This window comes from Rousettus aegyptiacus, unplaced genomic scaffold (genome assembly GCF_014176215.1).
Source record: "Rousettus aegyptiacus isolate mRouAeg1 unplaced genomic scaffold, mRouAeg1.p scaffold_m13_p_1, whole genome shotgun sequence".
NCBI lineage: Eukaryota > Metazoa > Chordata > Mammalia > Chiroptera > Pteropodidae > Rousettus > Rousettus aegyptiacus.
Genome location: NW_023416284.1, coordinates 32,685,935 through 32,713,038, shown reverse-complemented (window position 1 = coordinate 32,713,038; position 27,104 = coordinate 32,685,935). Strand labels below are relative to the sequence as shown.

The following is a 27,104-nucleotide window of genomic DNA, read 5'->3' as shown; positions in this document are numbered from 1 at the left end:
TTTCTCTTCATACCATAAGTACAACCAAACATTGTCCATTTTCTAATTACTTAATTTGGTCATATATAAAATTCTATTCTTTTTCTGGTGACATGAATTTTAGCCATTTTATTGATTAAGAGCACCTCCAGGAGTGGGGAGGAACAGGATTTTTTTAAAAAGATAATTAAATATATACTTACCATTTTACCTTTCGATAATGACTCATGATAACTAATGTAATCTTTTAATTATACTAGATATAGTTACAATCTTGGCTTCTAAAAAACATTAATCTTTTTGAAGTTTAGAAAAACTTTAATATTAGAAGAGAATTGAATGAGAGTTAAGATGTATCACAATTCTATCATCATTTTGTGCAACTTCAGTGGTAGGCTAATTTAGGAACTTTCTTTACCAAAGCTCAAAATATAATAAAAGAATAAAAAGACCAAACCATGTGTTTTAAATTTTAAGTCACTTTTAAATATTAACTTAGTAATATATACTCATTATTGGAAACATGTACAAGATATTGTAGTGCAAATAAGATAATCTGTAATTAAAAATCATAATAATACAAGTTAGAAATAAATTCTGTTAACTGCGCATTTCCTTTTGATTTCTAGAAAACTCAGAAACACAATTTTTAAAAATGTAGTAGAGATTATTTATAAAGAGTGAAAAATTTTTTTTGTGCTTTTCACTTTCCATTATATCATGAACATTTTATTGTCATTAAATGTTTAAAAGATTATTTAAATAACCCATATTACAGAATATTATGTGGTGATTGGAATTATTTAGTAGTTTCACTATTATTGAACATTTAATGGCTACTGTTATTACAAATAATGCACTTAACGTTGTTATATGTAAATTTTTGTCTTTCCTCTCATTTCCTGAGAATACTGTACTTAAAAGTGAAATTATAATTTTGAAGGATCTGAATTTTTTTTGGAGCTCTTAAAGTCTACTACTACTAGTTGCTTTTCAGAAAGATTGTACCACTTTAAACTTCCACAAATGGTGTGAGACAGTCATTATATACATGCCAGTACTGAGAACAATCATTATTGGAACCTTTCATTATCTTCATAGGCAAAAAATGGCCTTTCATTGTTTTAATTTGGATTCCTTTGATCTTTGGTAAGGCTGAGCTTATTTCAAATATTTGTGGACATTTGCTTTTCTGCTTCTGTGAATTGTCTGTTCGTGTCATTTTTCTGTTGGAGTTTTAGCATTTCTCTATTGGTATATCTGATCTCTTTATGGTTTAAGACTATGTAGTATATAAAACTGAAAACAACAAATGAACAAGACAAAAAAAAATTCATAGACACAGACAACAGTTTAGTTGTTACCAGAGGGAAATGAGGAATATGGGTAGGTAAATGAGAGTAAAGGGGGTCAAATATATGGCGACAGAAGTAAATTTTACTTTAGGTGGTGAACACAGAATGCAATATACATATGATGTATTATTGAATTGTATACTTGGAACCTATATAATTTTATTAACCAATGTCACCCCAATAAATTTAATAAAAAGAAAAAATATGAAGCCTTAATTATCTTTGTGGCCAGTATTTTTCTTAGTTGATATATTTTAATTTTATGGTCATGTTTTTATCATAAAAGAATTTACGTATTTTTATATTTCCTATCATTGTTTTTGTTTAATCCGTCTAAATTCTTCCAAATCAGAAAAAAATGTATACTTATTTGCTTCTAGTATTTTTATGGTTTGTTCCATATGTTTAGTTCTTTAATTCTTATCAAAATTATGTAGATGCATATTGTAAACTGAAATTCTAACTTAAATTTTTCTGAGTAGCTATTTTCATAATTATTTGTTAAATAATTTTTCTCTTCTACTGATTTTTATGATGATTCCTTTATTATAGCTTAGATTCACGTGCACACACACACACACACAAACACATACACACACACCTACAGGTGGTCTGTGGTTTACAAAATTTTTTCCTTAGACCTCCTAATCAAAATAATCTAGAGTTCTTATTAAAATGCATATTCTTGGTTACAAAGGTAGAAACTCTGTAGATGTACCTCAGGAATATGTTGGGCATCAATCGTTTTTCCTCCATGTCCTGAATTTTACACTCCGCTCACTTATTTAGCGTTTTAGATAAATTTTTGAGTCAATTTATTTAAAAAAAAATGACATTGAGGTTCTGGTGGGAATTACATTTATTTGTGAAATAATAGCAGCTTTGTAATAGTCTTCTTATCTTGGAAATGTGACACATCTTGCTATTTGTTAGTGTCTTCCTTTTTGTCTTTCAGAAAAACTTAAAGGATTTGAATTTAAATGAAAATTCTCATGTATTTTAGGGTGACACATCTTTTTAAAAGATTTCAATTTAATGCTTAAAAGATTTCAATTTAATGTTTGGGATAGCGTATATGACTATATCTAGTATTTACTACTCTGTTAAAGTCTCATTTCAATTTTTTTTTAGCCCAATGTCTTTCTTCTTCTTCTCAATGTATTTATCATATTTTACCTTTTTATTTTTACTTATTTTTATTTTCCTATTTTTATATGAAGATCTCAAAGGCAGGGGTTTTGTTTTATTATTTTCAGAATTCATTTCCTTTACCTTGCAACATCTAGTGAAATCCCTAAGATAACAAGTGTCCAGAAAATATTTGGTGAACTATATTGAATTCACAGTACTAATTGGACCATAAAATGAAGCAGTCACGAGTGAATTAATATTTATGCCGCTGGGACAATAGAAGATACACGCCACTGAAATTCTCATATGTGTTCTTTCATTCAACTTTTACTTCACCAAATATTTACTGAATTTCTGTTATGAGTCGTGTATTATGCCAGGAACACAAGGACACAAATATAAATAGGATAATTTCTATTGTCAAGATTTTTACTGGGCATTGAGGAGAGACAAATCTGTAAGTGAATAATTGAAATTCAAAGTGTTAAAATACAGTTGAGTAAAAACGCTATGAGAGTATTCCTCTAACTGCTAGCAGTTAATTTTTAGTATCACATAGTAGAAACTTTAGCATTTTCTTGGCAAGGATTAGAATCTAGCTCTCTTAATACCATTGAGTTTGTAACCTTGAGCAAGTTACTACCTCTATGAAAATCATTTTCTCACCTAAACTAGAGAAAATCATATTTACCTCACAGATGTGATGTGAATTTTAAATGAATTACATATGTAAATTAAATTGCCTTGCACAAAACTAATTTTCTCATCTTCTTGTGGGAAGACCTTAGTTATATTAGAACTGTGGGTCATTGAACTTTAAAAAGTTTCAATTTTTTTTCTATGGGAGAAACATAAATAAGAGTACTCTGTACATTAAATCATTTTTATAATGAATTGGAAAATATTGACATTGTTTTTAATTTCGTGATGATGTTTCTTCTGTTCAGCTTGCAAAGTGCCTGTGTTCTGAAGAAGCAGTTTTTTGAACACTCACACTGTTTCTGCTCTCTTGCCTCCCAGTTTTTCTTTATTTCATTCCAATCTGTTTTTCATTCTCACTGCTCCTCTGAAACTGTCAAAATCATCAGCGACCACTATGTGGCTAAATTTATAGTTCTGTCTTCACAGTAATTAATCTCAGTAGCTTTCAACATCATTGACTCTTCTCTCCTTCTTTAATCAGTCTTCTTTCCTGGACTCTGCAATGAGTTCATTCTGTTTATCTTCAGTCTCACAGGCTGCTCCTTCCCAATCTCTCTTGTTGTATCTTTTTCCTCTATTCAGGTCATAAGAGTTAAAGTTCCTCAGCTCATGGTTCTGGATCTATTTCTCTTTTCTCTCTGTTATTTCATTCTTTCTATTTAATTATTCCTAAATTTAAATTTTCTAAGTGGACCTCCTCTCTTGACTACGTGTTCAATTGTCTGCTTGATGTCTTCACTTGGATTTCTCACAGATATCTGAAAAATAATATTATCTAAAGTATAATTCTAGATTTCTCTCTTGAGCCCATTCCCTCCTTTATTCATAATTTCTCAAGCCAGAAATACGGAGTCTACTAGTCCTCCAATAGTCAATCTATTGGCATTTTCCGTTGATCTTATCTTCAGAACATTTCAGCATTCTGTCTGCTTCTTTCAGTCCTATTACCATCAATTCCTAGTTCAGGAAGTATCATCTCTCTTAGACTACTCCAGTATTTTTATGTTTAAGGAAGCAAATGAGTACCTTTGTGTGCCTAAGGGCTGAGAGACATGGAGGAGCATGGTCAGAGAAGCTAGAAGACTATTTAGTGTTAAATACTAATGAGTGCCTTCTATGCCTTGGTAATCTGTTTAGACTTAATCCTGTAGTAGATAAGAAATAAAGCCAGAAATTTTGAGTACCAGCTATGCGTCGGATAGTGTTCTAGGCTCTATGGATATAGCTGCCACCAAAACTGACAAAGTTTTGCCTTCTAAGACCTGATATATTTGTGGGAAGAGATAGTCTTATAAACATATTAATAAATATATAATATAGTGTATGATATATATTTTTAGTCCATAAATATGTTTAAATGTTATAAATATGTTTTTGTATTATATAGTTATATATAATACATGTCATATAACTATATGTAATATATATTTAGATATATAACTTAAATATATATTTACATTTGATACGATGATGAATGCTCTGAAGAAAAATAAGGGGTAGAAGATAGTGGACTTCCATTATTTGGTTGGATGGCATTCATTTATGCAACAAGTAATGATGGAGTGCCTTACCTTGTTCAAGGATTTTACATATACCCTAATAATTTTTCCTTCATGTAACTATATGAAATGAGTCTTATTATCAAAAAATGAAAATTAGAGTTTTATAAGATTAAATTACTTGTTCAATTTAAGTAGACTTGCCAATACCTGATATAGAGCTGTTTTATGACTATATCTATTGAATTTATACGGCATTCCTTTTTCCTTTTTACCAGGAAAATTGGCATGAAGGCAATTTGGAGATTCCATGTATGTGGTTGGGTAAGGCTTACATCTTGGAGACCAGTAATGAGAATATTTAAACAGTTCAGGTGAAGTGTGATAAAAACCTGGGATAAGAAAGGAAAGAATAGGTTTATTTTCCAAACAAATACATAAAGGTCAAATATAATGCTTGCCAGGGAAGCTGTGTAAAGCATCTATCTTTTTTTCCCCTTTTGGTGGTTATTTTTACTCATTTCTATAAGTGATTTATAATAATTAGGAGACCATAACTATTCTTTTTCTTCTCCTCTCCAAAAACTGCCATTTGGCTACCCTTCAAAGTTTAAAGAGCTTCTGCTCTTGTATATGATCTTTGTTTTGCTCCTGCTTTAAGTATGTACACTTTGGTTTCTCTGGTAACTATCAATTATGGGTTGTCAATCTTGTGTAGTTGCTGGTTTTTACTATATTATCTTTTCTATCAAGAAACTGTGTTAGTAAGTTTTTACTATATTATCTTTTCTATCAAGAAACTGTGTTAGTAAGTTTTTTTTTTTCTATTATAGATATAAATGAGCAGATATTTTTCTATTATAAATCTATTAGTGCTGAGGTGTAAACATGGCTCCACTGGAGCCATTTCTTCTACTGAAGGAATCCTCTCAAACTATGCTCTTGATATTTTAAGATGTGATACCAGCATATTATAAATAGGAAGACAAATGATGAAAATTCTTCAGGAGAACACATCCATGATGCTACTGGGCTTGCAAATTTCATTAGCATTTCTTGTAATAATTTCATAAAGAGAATATTACTGAGATCCTTTTGTGTTGTAGGTATTTACATATGTCATTTATTTAATACATATTTATTGAGTATATTCTATGTTTCATGTATAATGGTAGGCAAGGAGTGAACAAAAAATGTGGTCCCTACTTTGAGGAACTAAAATCTAATGGGAGAAAGTCAATAAGAAGTTAGCAAACATTTATAATTGCATGATGTGAGAAGGACTATGAAAGAAACAAAGATAATTCAGTGATAGAAATTTTATGTCCTTTGATTGCTGAAGCCAAAATCTGGGCCATCGCAGCGTTGATCTCTATTAACTGCATTTTTTTTTCCTTTTTATTATCTATCTATAAATTAGTAATGTTTTATTGTAAACTGGGCAATGTGAATGATATATTGTAGAAATTATGTTTCTGTTTTTATCCCCTAAATAGATGATGTTTGATTTGCTATCAGTTCAAATACTGGTTAATCATCTTGAACTTATGTGAACTTAGTTGTAGACTCTGAAAAGGCACAAGGAAAGCCTAAAGGGTTTCCCCAGCCTCTTTACTTTGGCACTTGTGCAAGAAAGAGTTAACTCAGGAATCATGAGTTTCTTAAACCTTGCATATTACCAAGAAGGGCGTTTTTTTTTGTTTGTTTGGTTGGTTGGTTTGTTGGTGTTTTTTTTTTTTTTTTTGGTGACTGACCCTTGGCTGGCTCCTTGGACTATTCTGATAAGGATGTTTTTTGCATGCTTCGTGCTAGTACAGAAAACAGTACTAATTTGTCTAGAGAGTTTATGTAAAAAATGTAATGGTGAACATCAGCTTTCCTTCTGAGGGTCTAGAGCTTCAGTGAATAATCACCCACCAAAACCCTGGGTTCCTAGGCTCAGGTGAGCTTCCCTGGTAGACAAAACTTCTCAAGTGTTGTCATAATTTATTGGTGGAAGGATTTAGTTTGTCCTGTGTGACATCACTGGGAGAGTACTGTTGGAAGCATGTGCTTCATTTTGTCTAGACTTCACTCCATGTTCTTTTTTCCCTTTGCTAATTTTGCTTTGTGTCTTTTTCATGCAATAAACTATAACTGTGAGTTCAGCTTCTTCTGAGTCCTCCAAGTCCTTCTAGTGAACTACCAAACCCGGGGATGATCTTGGGAATCCTAACAGAGGACTCAACCTCCAAACACTGTCTTTCCTAAGTTTTTTGTTTGAGCTTGGTTTTGGTCTTTATTAAGGTGAGTCTAGGTGAGGTTATACTTTATTACATTGTACAAACTCCTTTCTCTTTTTACAGTTGGATTCCATGGGTGTTAATGAGATGTTCAAAAGGTTTCTATACTCAGGCTGGGCTGGACCTCTTTATCCCCTCTATTACACTATTTCTAGATTTTAAGTAGAGTGTCAGTGAAATCTTGCATAGCACTGGAGAAACTGAAGAAATAAGTCTATCTTTGAGAATATTTCAGTTGAAAACATAAAGGAAAGTGAAAAAAATCTTAGTGAAACTGGAAGAAAGAAGATTTTTGTCATGTAGTGATGGAACATTTAGCAACACTGTCATTGCAGTTATATGGAAAGAAGAAAATGCACTAAGAGAAGCTGAATGTTGTAGCTAAGAAAATTTCTAGACAGAATGTTGAAGGTGCTGCCTGATTTCTTTTTGCTGCTAATAGTAAAATGTGAGAAGAGAGCGAGAAACTAAAAGGACTGTTAGGCATGAAGGAGCCAGGACTTGAGGGTTTAAAAAATTCTCAGCCTTTCCAGGTGACAAGTGATTCTAAAATTACTTCTTCCAGGTAAAGAGAAAATCCAGGGTATTCTCATAAGAACGTGGTCATGGAATGAAACTGAAGATGTGACTGTAAAATCTTTTGTTGAAACTAAGAAAGTTCAAGGACCAGTGTACTAAGTTAGACAGAGGGCTCTCTAAAGATTTTCAGGCTGTGCTTCATCAATCCTCTCAATGAAAGAATAGGACTTATAAGATTGAAGATCATCGCTCAGCAGAAACCCAAGGTAGCAAAGGGTTTATTCTATAGAGGCTGTGATATAATAAATATATGTTATTTTAAGTGGCTGAGTTTTGAGTTAATTTATTGTGCAAGAGTAGATAGGTAATACCTATCTATAGGATATAATATTAAGTGAAAAAAGTTTGTGTCACTTTTTACATAGTTTGATCTCAATCATGTAAAAACTTGGATATTTATAGAAAAAATATGAAGAGAGTATTGCTGATATTAGCAAAAATTTTCTCTGCATAGTGGACTTGGGGTATTTATTTATATGTTGTTATTTATATGTAATCAGAAAAACGTTTACCTATGTTTTCTGTAATATTTTGGAAAAGCATCAGTGAGATAGATAAAGGTTTATGTGATATTTTGCCTTCACATTTGACAATCTTTTTGAGATGGATTAATGAACTGTATTATGAAAGAGCGGTCCTTCTTTATTCCTGATACCTATTTCCATAACTTATATGGGTCTCGCTTGAGGAAATGTGTTTGTTTTTTTCCCCTGGCATTTCCCCTGTACTCTGGAATTATGCTTGTTGATTTTTAGTGATTCTGAGAGGTATGCTGTGGCAATACTTATTTTTGTGACATTTCTTTCTAGCTTGTTGTTTTGGCATTCTTCCTAATGGGAAGCTGCAGAGGGGGCTGAGTTGTGAGCAGGTGGTATATAAGATTTAAAAAAAACCCTTCCAAATAGTTTTCAAAAGTTATTAGCTGAAGTTCAATTTGGGTTGTAGAATTTGCAGTAGGATTAGAATCCCCATTGCATATACTCTCAAAATATGTTGATATCATCTCCATCCTGAAACAGGATATTAATAGTATAAGTAGGTAATTAGTGGTATTCAGCAAAGTTCTGAATAAAAATAATAAGCGCTTTGATTTGTTGAATTCCTCCTATGCTTAAGGAATAATGCTAGATGCTTTACGTATATTCTTTCAAAACCTCTTGCTGCAAATTATGTTTGTTTTTATTTTATGGGCAAATAAAATGAGGTCATAGTCATAATGTAAGTACTTGGCAGAACAGGGAAACCTGGGTCTGACTCTAAAGCCATGGTACTTCAGTTATAGGACTTCTTCCTCCTCATCAGGGCCTAGAGTAATTTAGCCCAATTCTGGAATATAGATCTGGATAGAGAGGGTTCCTATCCTTTAGCTGTAGCATATGTGATCTACCATAGGATGTTTTGAGTTGTCATTAACTTGGCCAGGCTTTTTTCTTTTGACAGCTTTATTGTTTAAATTGTACAGTTTTTAGCATATTGATGGAGTTGTGCAGCCATCACCAAAATATAAATTTAAAACATTTATGTAATCCATCCAAAGAAACCCTGTATCAATTATCAGTCATTTTCAATTCTTCTCCTCCTTAGGCAATCACTAATTAGTTTTATATTTCTGTGCATTTCTTTATTGTGGATATTTTATATAATGGATTCATATAGTATGTGGTCTTTTATGACTGATTTCTTTCACTTAGCATAATGTTTTCAAGCTTCGTTCATGTTATAACATTTATCAGTACTTCATTCCCCTTTTCTCCAGCTTTATTGTGCTGGGATTTTGATTTGGATTGCATTGATTCGATAGATTAATTTGGGAAGAACTGTCATCTTGACAATGCTGTCTTCCTGTTTATGAAAATAGAATATCTCTCTATTTAGTTCTTTGATTTCTTTTATTTAAAAAATTGCATATATTAAGTTTCACTCTTTGAGCTCTAACATTCCATGAGGTTTAACATTCTTTTACTTTTTAAAATTGACTTATTTCATATAATGTTTTGATACCTAGAGTAAGTGCCCAGAGTGACTGCTTTCAACTTGTCCACCCTAATCATCCTAGTACCACATACAAAGAATTTTGTTGACAGTTTTATGAAGAAGACAGCTTAATGTGGTGTTTATGACGCAGAGCCTGGAATAGAAATACTGGAACCCCAAGATTTGCATTAAAAGAAAAAGCTTGTCCAGAAGTGACATGTACTGAAACTAAGAAGGGCTCTAAGGCAGGAATCTAAGACTATATCCTACTAAAAGATATAGAGGGCGTTTCAAACTTGGGTACGAAAGGACATTCTGATGATTACTGTGATATGACCTTGATTAGTCCCCTTTCCCATTTAGGACCTTAATTCATTTGCAAAAAGTGTGTTTAAAATTTTTAGTATTCTAGTTCATATTGTGATCCTGTTTTGCAGTCCCTTTTTCATTTTGCTTTCTCTTTTTTTTTTTTTCTGTAAGGTCAGAAATAACCATTTAGATATGTATACAATGAGTTGAAAGCAATTACTGTTCTTTTGACTTAATATGTAACATTTTGGTGAAGAGTGAAGACAGCCATACCTCTTGATTCCAAGCTACATGACTCAGAGTACATTAAAAACAATTTTCTCTGTTTCATTTTCTTTATTAGTAAAAAGCGAGTAATAATAGAAACACCATCATTTGGTCTGTTATAAAGATCGAATGAGTGTGTGTAATATATAGTGATATATACATATATCATATAATAAGTACTATGTAACAGTGAACTATTCTTATTCTTCTTATCATGTGAAATTTGTTGGACCACATGATATGTGAGATAAAGAAGCAGAGCTACAAATAGTGCCAGGTCCTCCAAGTTGAGGCTTTAGTGGTAACTTGTCAGTCTCCATGTGCTGTTGATAGAGCAAAAGAACTGGTCTCTTCCACAGATGGGAAATAACAGCCATGTTAGCTATGAAGTCTTTGAACCCAGAGGTGCCACCTAATCTAAATAGTCTGTGACACTTAGGGAAACGCCAGTAGATCATCAGGCTCAGATTTCAGATTGTAAGGCTATGCTGCCTCCAAGGTATAGGCTGACCTGGGAGAAATGATAAAATTGCTATGAGAGATTTATGGTATATTTTTTGTGGCCTTCGAAAACTCTGGTTTAGAAGAGTGGGAGGAAAGAGGGATGACCTGATAGACCTGGGACAAAGAAATGAGCTAAGAGTTGAGGAAAGGATAAACGAATCTCTCTTGTGCATGCCCTTGTAATGAGAATTTGTGATGACAGGATTCCAGACACCTGGATTTTATTCTTATAGGCTATGACTGATTGACATGGATAGCCATGTTCCTTCAGCAGTTCTAGTTCATTTATCATATATAATATATTCTCTGAGTGTCTGTTATGTACCAGGCATGTGCTAAGTTCTGATGTTTTTGGAAGAATCAGATGTGATTCTTTTGAGAATTTACAGATGCAAATGAATGATTAAAATTCATGATAAAGGTAAGCACAGAGCTATACTACAAAATTAATTGGCCTGGAGGTGGGTGTTAAAATTGGAAAGGCTATGTAAAAGAGCTGCCATTTAGCTGAATATTTATGAAGTATGAAATTTCCAGCTTGACTAAATAGATAAGGAATTCTAAATCGATAGAATAATATTGCAGAGATACGGAGAAATTCTACAGTAGGGATTTACACTTGAAGCAGAATGAGGGAGTGAGGTGGAGGGTTTATTTCAAAATATCATCTTTAAAATTAACCTTACACTGATTTGTTTTTCTTGCCAATATTTAAAAAATACACTTAATATGTTTTATACTTAATATATTGAGGTTATCTTTTTATAGTAATGTTTATAAATCTTATTTTTAATACTTTAATATCTTATTGGACCTTAGAATTTTGCATATTTGCTTTAGATTGTATTTTAGGGGTTTTCTATTTATTATTACTAATTCACATCTCCTCCCTCCTTCCTCAGAGGAAATAATTCTCTTGAATTTTACCTTTAATATTCATATCTTTTCTTTAATAATTATTTTTAATTTTTCAATTAGAGTTGAGATTCGGTATTATTTTATATTAGTTCCAGGTATATAGCATAGTGGTTAGACATTTATATAATTTATGAAGTAATCCTCCAGATTACTCCAGTACCCACTTGGCACCATAGTTATTACAATATTATTGACTATATTCCCTATGCTATACTTTACATCCCTGTGATCATTTTGTAACTACCAATTTACTTCTTAATCCCTTCACCTTTTTCACCTAGTCCCCAACCCTCCTCTCATCTGGCAACCATCAGTTTGTTCTGTGTATTTATGAGTCTATTTCTGTTTTGTTTATTTTGTTCTCATGTATAAGCACAATCATATGGTATTTGTCTTTCTCTATCTGACTTATTTCATTTAGCATAATTCCCTGTTCATTCATGTTGTTGCAAATGATTTCATTCTTTTATGGCTGAGTAATATTTCTTTGCACATATGTACCATCTCTTCTTTCAATTGTCTATTGATGGGCACTTAGGTTTCTTTGATATCTTGAATATTGTAAATAATGCTGCAGTGAACATAGGGGAGCATATATCTTTTTGAATTAGCGTTTTAGATTTCTTTGAATAAATACCCAGTAGTGGAATTGCTGGGTCATAAGGTAGGTAGTTCTATTTTTAATTTTTGGGAGAATGTCCATACTGTTTTCCATAGGGGCTGTATCAATTCGCAATTCCACCAACAATGCATGAGAGTTCCTTTATCTCCACATCTTCACCAACACTTGTTTGTTGATTTACTGATGGTAGCCATTCTGACAGGTGTGAGGTGACATTAAGTATCTTTTTATATGTATATTGGCCATCTGTATTTCCTCTTTGGAGAAATGTCTATTCATATCTATTTTTTAATTGGATTTTTTGCTTTTTGTCGTTATGTTGTATGAGTTCCTTACATATTTTGGATATTAATCTGTTATCGGATGTATCATTGGCAAATGTCTTCTCCCATTCAGTAGGTCGTCTTTTTGTTTTGTTGATGATTTGTTTCTTGCTGTGCAAAACATTTTTAGTTTGATGTAGTCCAATTCGTTTATTTTTTTTGTTTGTTTCCCTTACCCGAGGAGATATATCAGAAAAAATACTACTAAGAGCAATGTCTGAGAGTTTATTCCCTAAGTTTTCATCTAGGAGTTTTATAGTTTCAGATCTTATATTTAAATATTTAATCTATTTAAGTTTATTCTCATACATGGTGTAAGAAAGTTGTCTAGTTTCATTTTTTTTTGCATGTATCTGTCTAGTTTTTCCAACATTATTTATTGAATTGACTGTCTTTATTCTATTATATATTCTTGCCTCTTTCATCATAGATTAATTGGCCATATAGGTGCAAGTTTATTTCTGGGCTCTCTATTCTGTTTTACTGGTGTCTGTTTTCAAGCCAGTACCATGCCGTTTTGAATACTATAGCTATGTATAGTTTCATAGCATGATGCCTCCAACTCTGTTCTTTCTCAAGATAGTTGTGGCTAATCTTATAGTTCCAATACAAAAACTTGGTTATGTATTGCTTTGTTCCCTCTGCCTTATTTGTGCTGTTATCGTCATATAATCTTTATACATGCATGCTTATGAATACATATTTATGATGATGGCTTTTTGCAATTATTTTAAAATTCAGATAGAAAAGAGTTACAAACAAAATGTTTCTTCTTCTTTTTTTATTCTAAATATAGACTTATCTAATTCATTACCTTTGCTTGTGTACCTTATGTCTTCTTGTGGATTTAAGGTATTATCTAGTGTCCTTTCTCATTTCAGTTGAAGGACTCTTTTTAGTATTTCTTGTAAGGCAGGTTTGCTAGTGAGAAATTCCCTCTGTTTTGTTTCTGGTTTTCTTGGGAAATGTATTACTTTCTTCTCCATTGAAGGAAAGTTTTGCTGATGTAGAATTCTTGGTCGAAAGCTTTTCTTTCAGCTCTCAGTGTTATCCTACTGCTTTCCAGACTCCATTATTTCTGATGAGAAATCAGTTGTTAATCTTATTGAGGATTCCTCGTAAGTGATGAGTTGCTTTTCTTTCCAGTTCTTTTCTTGTCTTTAGCCATATAACCATACACAGTATTATTATAATAGATCTAAGTGCGTATCTCTGAGTTTACCCTCCTGGATTTCTTTGAATCTCTTTGATGTGTGGATTAATGATTTTTATGAAATTTGGGAAGATTTCTGATATTATTCTTTCTGTCCTTTTCTCTCTCTGTCTGCCATCTGAGAATCCCATTATGTGCATGCTAGTGTGATTGGTGGAGTCCAAAAGGTCTCTGAGTCTCTATTTTTCTTCATCTTTTCGCCACATTCTTCAAATTGGACATCTCAATTACCTATTCTCAAATTTTCCGCTTCTCTCATCTGTCTGCCTTGCTGTTGATATTTTTTCAGTATTTATTTTTTCATTTTAGTTGCACTTTTTTACCACAGAACTTCTATTTGGTTCTTTAAAAAATAACTTCTATATCTTCATATTTCTTTATATCTTTTCATAATAGTGTCTTTAGAGAAGACATATAATTTTGATAAAATCAATTATCACTGTTTTTTTTAAATGAATTACTTCTTGTGCTAAAGCTAACAACTTTTAACCTCAACCTAAGATCTCAAAAATTTTCTCTCACATTTTCTTCTTAAAAATTTATGACTCTATCATCCATTTTAATTAATTTTTGTGTGTCTTGTTAGGTAAGTGTATTAGTTTTCTATTACTGGTATAAAAAATTTTGCAAATTTAGTGGCTTAACACAAATTTGTTATCTTACAGTTTTTGAGGAAAGTGTCTGAAATGGCTGTTATTAGGATAAAATAAAGATGCTGCTAGGGCATTTATTCTATGGGCTCTTGAAGAGAATACATTTTCTTGCCTTTTCCATCATCTATAGGTGTACTACATTCTTTGTGTCATGTGCCCTTCCTCCTTCTTTAGTGTCATCAATGTAGAATCTTAATTTTTTTTCTCCCTTTCTCTCTATCTTATAAGGACCCTTGTGATTGCATTGAGTCCACACAGATTATCCAGGATAATCTTTCCATATCAAGATCTTATTTTAATTACGCCTTCAGAGTCCCCTTTGCTGTATGTTTGCCATATTTACAGGTTCCAGGGAATAGAAAATGGACATTTTTGTCCATTAAGAGCAATAAGAGTGTAACTGATTTTTTTTTAATGTTGATATGCAATTTTACAGCACTATTTCTTGAAAAGATTATCTTCTTCACATCGAATTGACTTGAATATTTGTGAAGACTCGATTTGCCTTAAATAAGAGGATTTATTTCTCAAATATGAAAGATGTTCCATTGATCTATATGTCTATATGTCTATCCTTGTGCAAACACTAAAATGTTTTGTTTACTGTAGCTTTATAATAATATTTGAAATTAGTGCAAATCCTCTAATTTTATTATCATTTTTCAAAACTGTCTGCTTTTCTAGGCCATTTCATTTCTATACAGATTTTAGTATCAACTTGTCAATTTCTATCAAAAATCTTACTAGGATTTTTCTAGAAATTGAATTAAGTTTACAGATTAATTTGGAGGCAGACTAGAATATTGACAAAATGGCCCTTCAATTCCATTTATTTAGATCTTCTTTAATTTCTCTAAACAACTTTTAATATTTTTTCAGTATACAAGTCTTGCACTTTTTTTGTTAAATTTACTTCTGAATATTTTATTCTTTTTGATATTTCTGAGTTGAATTTTTAACTTATTTCAATTTCCATTGTTTTTTTGCTAGTCTGTAGGAATACAAGTGAATTTTATAATTGATCTCAGATTTCATGACTAAACTTATTTATTAGTGTTTGTACTTTTTGTTAGATTCTTTGAGAGTCTTCCAAATATAAGATCACGTCACCTATGAGCAAGAATTTCTTTAATTCTTCCTCTCCAATATATACACCTTTCTTTTTTTCTCTTTCCTTCATCCTAGCTCTTTCTTCCTCCTTCCTTTATCTTCCCCTCCTCTTCCTCCTTCTTCTCTTTTTCCCTCTATCTCTCTGTTTTTATCTCTCTGTCTCTATATCTCTATCTCTGTCTCATGGTAATAGCACTGAAATATTGAATATTGATGGCAAGAGTTAACATCCTTGTCTTGTTCCTTATCTTAGGGGATAGCTGTTAGTACTTATCCATTATATATAATGTCAGCAGTACTATATAGATGTCTTTATCAGGTTGAAGAAATTATCCTTTATTCACAGTATGTTGAGAGTTTTGATCACCATTGGGTATTGAATTTGTCAAGTGCTTTTTCTTTATTCTGATGGTCATATAGTTTTTATACTTTAAAAATACTAGGTGAGCTCAGCACTGAAGTGGGCTTGAAGTTTGGAGGATGAATTTCATAAAATGGGAAAGGATTGTTCCAGCGAAAGCAGAGAAGACAGTAGAACATTGTATAATCTTCAATATAATTACTTAAATGTATAATTGGGATTTATGCATTAAAAGAAGATAACTTCATAACCTCATAGTTAATATAATGGGAAATTTTTTAAAGTACCTTAATTTTTGTTATGATGTGTTAAGATATGTTTTCATTTTTTGTTTCCTTTATTTCCTTTATTTATTTTAACCCAAAGTAATATAAAATGATTTGAAGAAGAGGAATTCAATAGTCAGTTTTATTGATACCTCATCTGATATTTGATCAATTATTAAAATATTATATATTATATACATACATTTAATAAATTTATTTTTTAAAATAAAAAGTACTAATATGGCATATTATATTAATTGATGTTAGGATATGAAACCAACTTTGCATTCTTGGGATGAATCCTATTTAGGCATGGTATGTAATCCTTTGGATAATTTGCTGGATTCAGTTTGTGAATTTTTTGTTAAATATTTTTTGAGTCTGTGATTGTGAAGGACACTGATATTAGTAGTTTTCTTGTAGTGTCATTTTTTGGTTTTGGTATCAGTGTAATACAACCCCATAGGATGAGTTAAGAAGTGTTCCCTCATCTTTTATCTAGATGATTTTGGGAAGTGTTGGTATTATTTCTTCTTTATTTATTTGATAGAATTTACTACTGAAGGCATCTGATCCTGAATTTTTCTTTGCAGGAAGATTTAAAATTATTGATTCAATTTCTTTACTTGTTATAGTTGTATTCAGATTATTTCTTCTTGAGATAGTTTTGGTAATTTTTGTCTTTATAGAGACAACAAATTTTATTTAAATTGTTGAATTATTGCCATATAATTGTTCATAATATTTCCTTATAATCATTTTAATTTCTGTAGGGTCAGTAGCAATGTATAATTTTTCATTCCTGATTTTGGCAACTTGTTTTTTTCTCTTTTTTTCTTGTTCAGTATAACTCAGAGGATAGCAACATTTTTTTTTTTTTTTTGTAAAGAGTCCGATACTAAATATTTTTGATTTTGTGGGCCTGATGGTTTCACAACTAGTCAGTTCTGCCATTGTATCAAAAAAGTAGCTATAAACAATATGTAAGTGAATAGTGTGCTGTATTTCAATAATGCTTTATTTATAAAAACAGACAGTGGTCCAGATTTGGTCTGTAGGTTGTAATTTACTGACTACTGGTTTAGCTAGTGGTTTTTCATTTTTCCCCCCATTTTAAAGGACTAAATTTTGGTTTTATTGACTTTATTGTTATCTTAAAATGTTATTTACTTCTGGTACGTGCTTTATTATTTCTTTTCTTCTGCCCATTTTGTGTTTTGTTTACTCTTATTTCTTAAAGTGGAATCTAGGTTATTGATTCGAAAGCTGTCTTCTTGTTTGATATTGGAATTTATAGCTATAAATAGCCACATAAATTTTTATATGTTTTTTCTTTCCATTAAGTTTCAAATATTTTCTACTTTCCATTATGATTTCTTCTTTGATCCTTCAGTTATTTAAAACTGTTTAATTTATAACTGCATATTTCTCAGTTTTCATTTGTTGATTTTAATTCCATTATTTTCAGAGAATTCTCTTTTTATTATTTTAAATTTTCAAATTTGTTTTAATTTTTTATAGCCTAGAATATGATTTACATTGAGGAATGTACCATGTGCTCTTGAAAATAATATGTATATGGGTGGAGTCATTAGTTGAAGTGTTTTACATATGTAAGTTAGGTCAAGTCAATCGATAGTGTCATTCAAACCTATATCCTTGCCAATTTCTAATAATATTTGTATCAATTATTGAGAGTAGGGTTGCAAAATCATTTGCTATAATTATTTAAATGTTTTTATTTCCTGAAAATTCTGTCAGTTTCTGCTGAATGTATATTGAGATTAGGTGTAAAAACATCTCTAATACTTACATCTTACTAATGTATTGACCCTTTTATCATTTTGAGAATGTCCTTTGACTTGATGTTTCTTTTATTAAAGTCTATTTTGTCTGATAATAGCATAGTCATTTTATGTCTTATGTTTATTATTTGTTTTTCCATCTTTTTACTTTCAACCTATTTGTATCTTAGAATATAAATTGTGTTTCTTGTACAGAATGTAGAGTTGTATTTTGCTTTTTTAAAATCCAGTTCGACAGTCTCTGCCTTTTTATTGGAGTGTTTCAACTATCCACATTTAATATAATTATTGTTATAGTTAATTTATATTGTCATATTACTGTATGCTTTCTATATGTCTTCTGTCTTTTTTGGCTCCCTGTCCCTCCTCCCTGCTATTTTTTATTGTATAGGTTGAGTTATTTTACTTAATGGTTTCACAATCTAGTTAAGAAAACTAAAAACTATTTCTTATAAACTATAATAGAAAATTTTTTCTAATATAACCTATTCTTTTTTTCTCTTTCGTGCTATTATTGTCATGGGTATTATGTCTACATATGTTAAAAATCCAAAAATGTAGTGTTGTAATTATTTCTTTATACAATCTTATCTTTTAGAGAGGGGAAGAAATGAGAAAAACATAACCTCTATCCATATTCTTATTATTTCTAGTGTTCATCATTTCTTACTGTGGATTGGCTCTACCATCTGGTATCATGTTCTTTTGCTCGAAGGACTTCCTTTAATATTTCTTACAAGGCATGTCTGTTAGCAAGTAATTCTCTCAGTCTTAATCCATCTGGGAATGTTTTTATTTTTCCTTGACTTTTGAGGGATGGTTTTGCTGGATATATAATTGTTGAGAATTGCTTTCAGCTTCCTGAACATGTCATACTACTGTTTTCTGGCCTCTTTTGGCTCCTATGGGAAGTCAGCTGTTAATCTTATTGAAGTTACCTTGTGTCGTTTATACATTTGCTTTTTAGAGGATTTGCTTATCTCCTCATTTGGCCATAGAAGTCCTAGTTTCACTTTTATAATTTTCAAGCTATGAGTTTTGAAGGTTAATACTTATCTTTTTTCACATTTATAAAGGGTTATATGTAATTAGAGTACTTTTTTGAATAAAATATATTTTTAATAATTTACCAAACAGCTTCTAGAAATGATTGACTTCTTTTATTGCTTATATGTTCTTATATAAATCCTAGATGTCTAATTGATATGTTTCACAACTCATCTCTTAATTTTTCTTTAGATTTCAAGTATTTAAATAGAACTTGACTCTCAGTCTTAACTGTGCAATTTGTATTAAATTGATTCAGAAAATATTTATTGGTTACTTCCTGTGTGACAGGCAATCTGACCTAGTTCGTTCAGCTTACAAAGGAACTAAGTGAATGAACCTTTTGCACAGTGCCTTATGGTTTATAAACTGTCCCACTTTATTGGTCAGGATCATGGCAAGATGGCTTGCTTAAATTAGGTAATTTTGGATAATTTATAAAAGTGCGGGTAGGATTTAGGGAAATCAACATGGGATTTTAGGCCTTTGGGTATCTAGTAACAGAGAGCTATAATCACTCCTAGGCCTTAAAGAGAATGGAGAAGATGTGGTTATGAGGAGCTGTAGGCAAAACTAAATGCAGAGGGATAGCTGACAGGAGCTGTGGTGTTCAGTAGAACAACACAGCCAACAACTTGTGACCAGGCAATGAGGGAGCCAAGGGAACAATAACTCCAACTTCGCTATTTTATTATCCTTTATTTCAGAGTGGTGCCTTCTGTTAATCAAACTTAACTAGAAGTTAGAAGTCAGCCCATTGGGGCAGTCCATAGAGATCAACCTTTTAGAGCACAAAACAGAGTAGAGAAGATGGAGAATGGATCTGGAGGAGCAGATGGAAGATACTCAACTTATTCACCTTCATTCATTAATAAATCCCATTAATTCTATCTATAAAAATGCCACTTATGTCCTCCCCCCTCCCCCATTCTCACTACCACTGTCTTAGTTTAAGTATTTATCATCCCTTCATTGTATGATAGAAATAATCTCTCTTCTTTTGGACTCCCCTTAAATACGTATCGCTGCTAGTTAAGCTGGAGTTTAGATCTGAGTTTTCTGACATCAAATTCTTTCCCCTCCCCCTTCACACACTTACATTTTTTAGAAATAAAATAATCAAAAATTCTTCTTTTTCTTCAACTCAAGAATGAAATTGGAGAAAAAGCCCCTTTCCTGTTTTTCAGCTCTTGAAATTCACATATTAATCTTTATCTTCTAATCTGGGTTTTCATTTTTAAAAATTTAAATGTTTGTCAAAAATTTTTAGTGGAAATATAAATTCTTTCTTAATTATCTTGGATATGAGGCCCAAATGAAAAAATTTTGCTAGGCCAGACTGTTCTTTGGTTGTTTTTGTTTCAAGAATTTATATAGATTGAAATGCAGCTGCAAGTATATTAGTGAATTTCTGTTGCTTACTTGTCAAGATTTTTATCATTTGGATGAAAAATAGTATCTTCAAACCTGGCAGCATATTGATGAAAACAGAGGAGCACTTTGTGTAATTCTCTTTTTGAAAAACTGCCTCTTTGAAAGACAAAGATTGTCTCTGCTACTTCTATTCACATACATTTCCGACAACAGATTATTGACAGTTCTTAGATAAGGTTTAATTCTCTACCCTCCCCCATTTATCATGGTGTATACTTTTTCTGAAGGAAGAGAGGCAGATTAGGCTTCTATAAGTGAACATACAATATGGAGGTGTCCTAGGTGGATAGGGGAACATTTGACATTTTGTTGTTAATCAGTGACTCATGCAGAGATTTTTTTTAATAGCCTAAATTGGAGAGGCAAGCCCACCCTTTTGAAACCAGCATTTTATAGAGCTAACTTGGGGGTAAGGCTCCTGAGCTGTGAATGGACAGATGATCTGGATAATCCTTGAATCTTCCAAACTATACTTGTACCTAAGTCTTCTTGAGGGCCCTCTTGGCTGCTTATTAGGACCATAACTGAATATGGCTCTTTATTGTTAGGGCTCCTTTCTCTTTCCATTTTCCCTCTCTCTCCTTTGTATCTCACTTCCCCCTTCTTCCTCACCAAAAGAAAAAGCCTCTGCTAAAGTTTCTGAGTTGAGAATGACACACAGTTACAAATTTGTTTCCTGTATCATTCCTGGCAAACTCATTGTACAGTAATAGTGGCCTAAACTCAAGTGTACTTCCTTTGGGACCAATAGCTGTAAAGAAGGAGATGCTGCAAGCTGGCTGATAAGTTATTGTTCTGAAGATAGTAGTGCCTTTTAGCAGAATGTTTGACCTTTTGTTTTAAATTTATTTTTTATATTGCCTCAGGACTATCTAAGACCCTCAAGGTCTATTGGTTATCTTAAAAATCCTCTGTAGGAAAACACAGTGTGTGACTTAAGAAGATCTTTAAATTGCTTAATGTTTCTCTTTCTGTGCCGCCCCCCCCCCCCCCGCTAATTATAATTATGCTGGGTAACCTTCCTATCATTTTGCAAAATGGATTTTCCTTCTTCCAGTAACAGATACTTTTTATTGACGTTAGAAGCAACGTGTTGAATATTTTATGAAGACTAAATGTATAGGGCAGGAGAGGTAAAACTTTCATATATATGGAGAGAAAGAACATTTTGTTCAACTCGAAAATCACTTTGGGATTAATAAAGCCCTCAGGCTTTATTATTTATTCTTGCATCATGGTAATTATCAGTTTTGATTCGAGTGACTATGCAAAACCCCTTCTTCAGTACATTTTTTCCCCTTCCCTGTTGCCTTAAATATCTAATTGAAGCACAAAATGGAGAGTTTCAGGAAACATTATTTCACCTTGGGGACTATGGTTGTAGATAATAAGATGTCAAAATATTTAAGTCTGCTTAGTAGAAACTCTGTAGTGTCAAATACTTGGAGTTTTTGTGAGATACCTGCATATTGTTTCAGAAGATTTGGACTGTTGGTTTCCAAGATGGAATCAACAAAATTTTCTGTTCGTAAGCAGTGCTCCTGATATTCTGAGAAAGCAGAAAGCTTCATGGTTTATTAATCTCTGTGACAGAACTGCAGTCAGGACAGCTGATCGTCTTGTGTTTGATAGATACTTGTTATGTCTACCTAAGATGCAGCATTGTTTTACTCTTTTATAAACATAGTGCCGACTATATGCATTTCAAGAGATATTTCTGGAATCTCAAATAGACTCAAATTTCTGCCAAAGTGTATTCGGAGAATCTTAGAACATTATTTTCAAGTAGTCTTTACTATGGAAAGAGAAGTTCCCTGGATTTAATGCTTTTATTTGAAATACAGAAATGAAATTTTAGACTTTTTCTAAATCAGGTATTGCTATTGTCACTTATATTATATATAGTACCAATCTTGTGCACAGAAAAAAATCAGTGGTCATTGCATATATCCTTTCAAATGATCCATAGATTCTTCAAATTGGACATTAAAAAAAAATTTCCTTAATACCATCTTCTCTTCCTGTACTACCTATTATAGTTAATGCATCACTGAGCTAGTCACCAAGCTGGAACTCTCAACTATTCACCCTCAACTAGTTTCTTATTTTTTTTTGTGGTTGATAGAAATCGATGTGGCTGGTTGGATGATATATGTTCATCTACTTCTGCTACTGGTAACAGATTATATACCTTTGTTTAAGGGTGTCAGCAGGTAACTAGAATGAGTTATGGTATCCTGGCCACTTGACTGGTTATGGGGTGAGCATGTGACCCACGTTTGTACCAATCAGAACCTTCCTGAAGATTTTTTTAAAAACTATTGCAAATAGAGAGAGAGGCACTTTCTTACCTGTAGGGTCATGCAGCTGGAAGAATGTGATTTAGGGCTTTCTGTGGCCCTGTTACTCCTTCATGTGGTATAAGTTCATGTACAGTAGAAGAGAATGTGAACTAACATCAATGAGAGAAGGAGAAAGAATGCAAACAGCATTTAAAGACCCTGTACTTATCCCTGAGGTCTTTGTTGTGCTGGGTTCTGAAGTTTTTCTTTTATTTCTGACAACTTCCCATTTTTGCTTAAGTTGACTGGAGTAGAGTCTCTGTCACTTGAAACTCAGAAAGACTTGACCTTTGTATTCCTTCAATCAAAAGATAAGTGAATTATATTTACAAATCTGTTAACATCCTCATCTTCTCATTCACACTGCCACTGTTGGTTTGGGTTTCTATCATCTCATATTTAAATTCTGCCAGCAACTCCCTACCCCTACCCTGCCAGCTATTCTTCTACTGTACCAGTGGAGTATAATTCTGAGAATTTAACACATTACTTTCCTATTTAATTTTCTTTACTATCACCTCACTCCAGTATTTCTCAGCCTGGCTTATAAGGTGCTTTACAATCTGACCACATTGTCTGTCATTTCCCCTAGTCCCAACTTCCCTCTTTCTTCATTTAGGGTTTTGTCACTTAATTTTCTTTGGTCAATAGAATGTTAATGGATATGATTATAACAGAGACTTTAAATATGCTTTGTCTAGTTTGGGTTGGCTTTAGTATGTTGATGATTTGCATGAAAATAGGTGGATGGAAGACATTTAGAAGATACCTTGATGCAACCTCACATTAGAACCAAGCCCAACCTTTACCTGCAGCCTAAGCAGAGCTGCCCAGCCCAGTGTAGATCAACCAAACTCAGTCTGAAAAGCTATAGGCTTAAAAGTAGATGATTATTGTTATAAAGCAGTGGAGATTTGGGATAATTTACTTTACTATTACCTTAATGATACATTTTTACCTTATTGATTGGAAACGACCTATAGTCAGAAAAGTTTAGACATGAATTTAGCAAGCATTTATTAACACTTATAAATTTTTGAGTGCTCCACCAAATGTTCTGGGAGTGACAAAGATTAATCCATAGAGATACATATATTAACAAAGATACATCTTTCTTGTAAACTAAGTGTTAGCCTAGAGGCTCACATGATGGAGTCCATTATATTCTGAAAGGAGGAGAAAATGTTACTTTGCTATATAAATAATAAAAGCAAATGCTTCTCTTCCTATTGCTCTGTTTTTAGATTCTAAGTTCTACTCAGGAGACCATAACAAAATGCTATAGCCTGGATGGTTTAAACAACAGAAATTTATTTTCTCACAGATCTGGAGCCTGTAAAGTCCAGATCAGAGTTCCAAAGTTCCAGCAGGGCCAGTCTCTGGTGAGAGCCCTCTTCTCTGCTTGTAGATGGCCCTCTTCTCATTGTGTCCACACATGGCCTTTCTTTGTGCATGTGGAGGGAAGAGGGAGAAGGAATGAGAGAGGGAGATAGAGAGGGGGTGGAGGAGGGAGAGGGCGAGGAAGAGAGAGAAGGAATGCTTGAGCTCTGTGATATCTCTTCTTATTAAAACACTAATCCTATCGTATCAGAGCCCTACTCTTAAGACTTTATTTAACCTTAATTACCTTCTTATAGGCCCAATCTTCAAGTAAAGACATACTAAAGGATAGATTTTCAAAATATGAAGTGATGGAGGTGGGGGCACAACCAATCCATAACACTAAGTAACAAGAGTTATCTACTTTCATCCTATAAACTAGATTAGGTTCTCTTATTGTATGTTTCTACTTTACCAGGGATATATCTCTTTTTTGTAACTCTTATCGTACTTAAAGTGATTCAATTAATGTTTGTCTTCTCCACATGCTCCTAAGAACCCAAGGACAGGGACTGCGTCTGTATCGTTCACTGTCATAACCATGACAATAATTATATGTTAACCTATAATTTTTACTCAACAAATATTTAAGTGAATATTTCATGAAAGATAAAAGTTGGTTAGTTTATTTTCCAAACAAGAGAACTAAGATGTTTCATATATAAGTTTTACCTACTTTCAGGAAGTACTTCTTGAACATTTCCATTAGAAATGAGAGCAAAGGAGAGTGACTCACACTCTTATTAGTCTAGAGTGGAATTTCTTTCATTAATCATACCATTCAGTCCTCCCCCATTCTTGGGCTACTTGCTGAGAATATTGAAATCCCAAAGAAAAAAGCCAAATGGGAAACTAAATGTTACCTTATTACTAGTCGTAAAAGCCATTGAGTGGTCTCTTACCCCTCATGTCTACTCTACCCTCACTCCACTGACTGAGAAAAAGTGGGCTTCTCTGGTAAGCAGAGTTGACTCTGAGTCTTAGACCTGGAAGCCTGATGAGTTATTCTGCTTCCTCCTCACTGAATTTCTGCTGGTTTGCTTGCATTTAGAAGACACCATATGCACATGATCCACTTAGTAAAAGAAAGTTGAATTTCATGGAGGTTAAATACCTTTTTCAAGGTTGTACAGCTTAGTGAGTGGTAGAGCAAAGACTTGAAACATGTGTGTCTGATTAACTGCTAGAGTCCTTGCCCACTTTGCCATGTGGTGGACATTATAAGTGAGAGAAAAATAAAATGATTTGAGAAGATGATAGGGAAAGATTAATTTTGGGGAATTATCTTGGAAGAGGTTGTGGTTGACCAAGGCCTTGAAGGCTCTGATAAAAAGCCACAGATGACAAGAGGGCTCCAACCTATGGGAATAGCTTGAGTAAATGTGCCAAGACAATGTATGATTGTGGAACAGAAATAAATCTGTGTATAAAGAAACAGGAATTCCAATGATAGATAAAGGTCGATAAAGGACAAATTATAGAGGATTTTTGTGGCAGATTGATTTTGCATTTCATTTTTGTGTGGTAGAAAAACCATCAAAAGTAGATCTGTGGAAATTGGAACATATGAGAATGGAGAGAGGGGGCTTCATGTGATTAGATAATACAGTCATGAAGACCACTTAGTAGTTCATTGTTACAGACTGAGTAAGAAAAGATTAATTGAGAAGCAAGAGGTGATGTGAGAATCTTTCAGTTACAAGAGACAGTAATCCTGTCATAAGCCCAAGGTCACAAAGATAATCAGAGCTATAACCAGGTCTTTTGGCTGCCATTTTAATCAATAGTCCATACATTTAAAAGTATGTGTCAGAAAGTATTTTTATTCTTTGAAGAAGAATGACTTTGAAAATGTTGCTCAACCTTCAAATATCTATTTTTATTCATCATTGAATGTTGAGATATAAAGCATTATTTATTCATCTGTGTTTAATATTTAATTGCTAGTTAATAGCTCCTAATATATTTTAAGGAAATAATATTGTTTGTTTACTTGGAAAATCAATTCCTGTAGATCAAGATGAAAATATGCTCTCAACCGCACAAGTTGTACTACAGCTCTATTTCTTAATGCCACAGAAGCCCAGGGCTCGAAACAAGGGCCATTCTAAGTTTTCTATGCTCTGAAGCTTATATAATTTCAGATGGTCTTCTTTAACAAAAATTGTACAAAATTATGAATATAAAGAAAGGACATTATAATAAATTGCTTGCACTTTGGGAATTTACATCCCTTTCTGCTGAGATCTCTTTAGGCTGTATACCAGAAATGTTTCAAAGAAGTCTTGCTTTCCTTTCATACTGTACTCTCTGCAACTCCTAGTCTTCATAAGGGCCCTTGTACGTGAGGAGTATTAAAGCTTAAGCTTCATTTGCTTCTCAGTAAATCTATGTCTGGTTTGAAGGACCTTTGATTACCTAGACCAAACCTGCCAAATCATCATCCAACCCTTTCTTCAAGCTCTGTGTTGATGATGAACATATATCTAAGATAGGCCCACTGTTTTTTTGCTGAAAGGACATTTCGATATTACTATTTTTTATTAATATGACTGTTTTGTCCTTTCTTTCCCATAAAGTTAATCAGACATCTAAATAATATTATCACTACTATTCCTTCTCACTACTTCACACGAGTCCTCATCAATTCTTGCTTGACCTATTGCAATATATTTCTTTGTATTATTACTGTTTCTATCTCAAGCTTTCTATAAGTCTTTCATTTTATCTTTATACTACTCCTAGGTAAATCTTTTAGAAATGAAATTTGATGTCTACTCTTTTGCTTAAAATCTTCCAATGTCTCCCCATTTCTTTAATTTACCTCTTCATCCTCATGTCCTGGCACTCCTTGCATTATTGGACCCTGACCATACTGGCAATTCCCTAGCCTAGATTTCCTGTCTCTTTGCTCTGTGCTCTTTCACATAATGCTCTTTTTTTGCCTTTTCCCATTTGGCATTTGGAAGACTCCTACATATCCTTCAAGTATAACTCAAATCTCTTACTTCTGTTTACTCTTTGCCAGCTTTGCAACCCCTCGTAGGGT

The 27,104-nt window shown here is 32.7% G+C and overlaps 1 protein-coding gene across 4 annotated transcripts in view; it reads left to right on the top strand.

The window, feature by feature from the left end:
* The window catches only part of AGBL4 (ATP/GTP binding protein like 4), a 992,639-nt gene that overhangs the window by 92,072 nt on the left and 873,463 nt on the right, over positions 1-27,104 (top strand). Inside the window, exon 2 of one of the 4 annotated variants that reach the window (XM_036233753.1) lies at positions 4,945-4,990. The exons of the other annotated variants lie outside the window; for them this stretch is intronic. Within the exon in view, the coding sequence (XP_036089646.1) occupies positions 4,945-4,990 (46 nt within the window). The remainder of the gene's footprint in view (positions 1-4,944; positions 4,991-27,104) is intronic. 4 annotated transcript variants of the gene reach the window in all.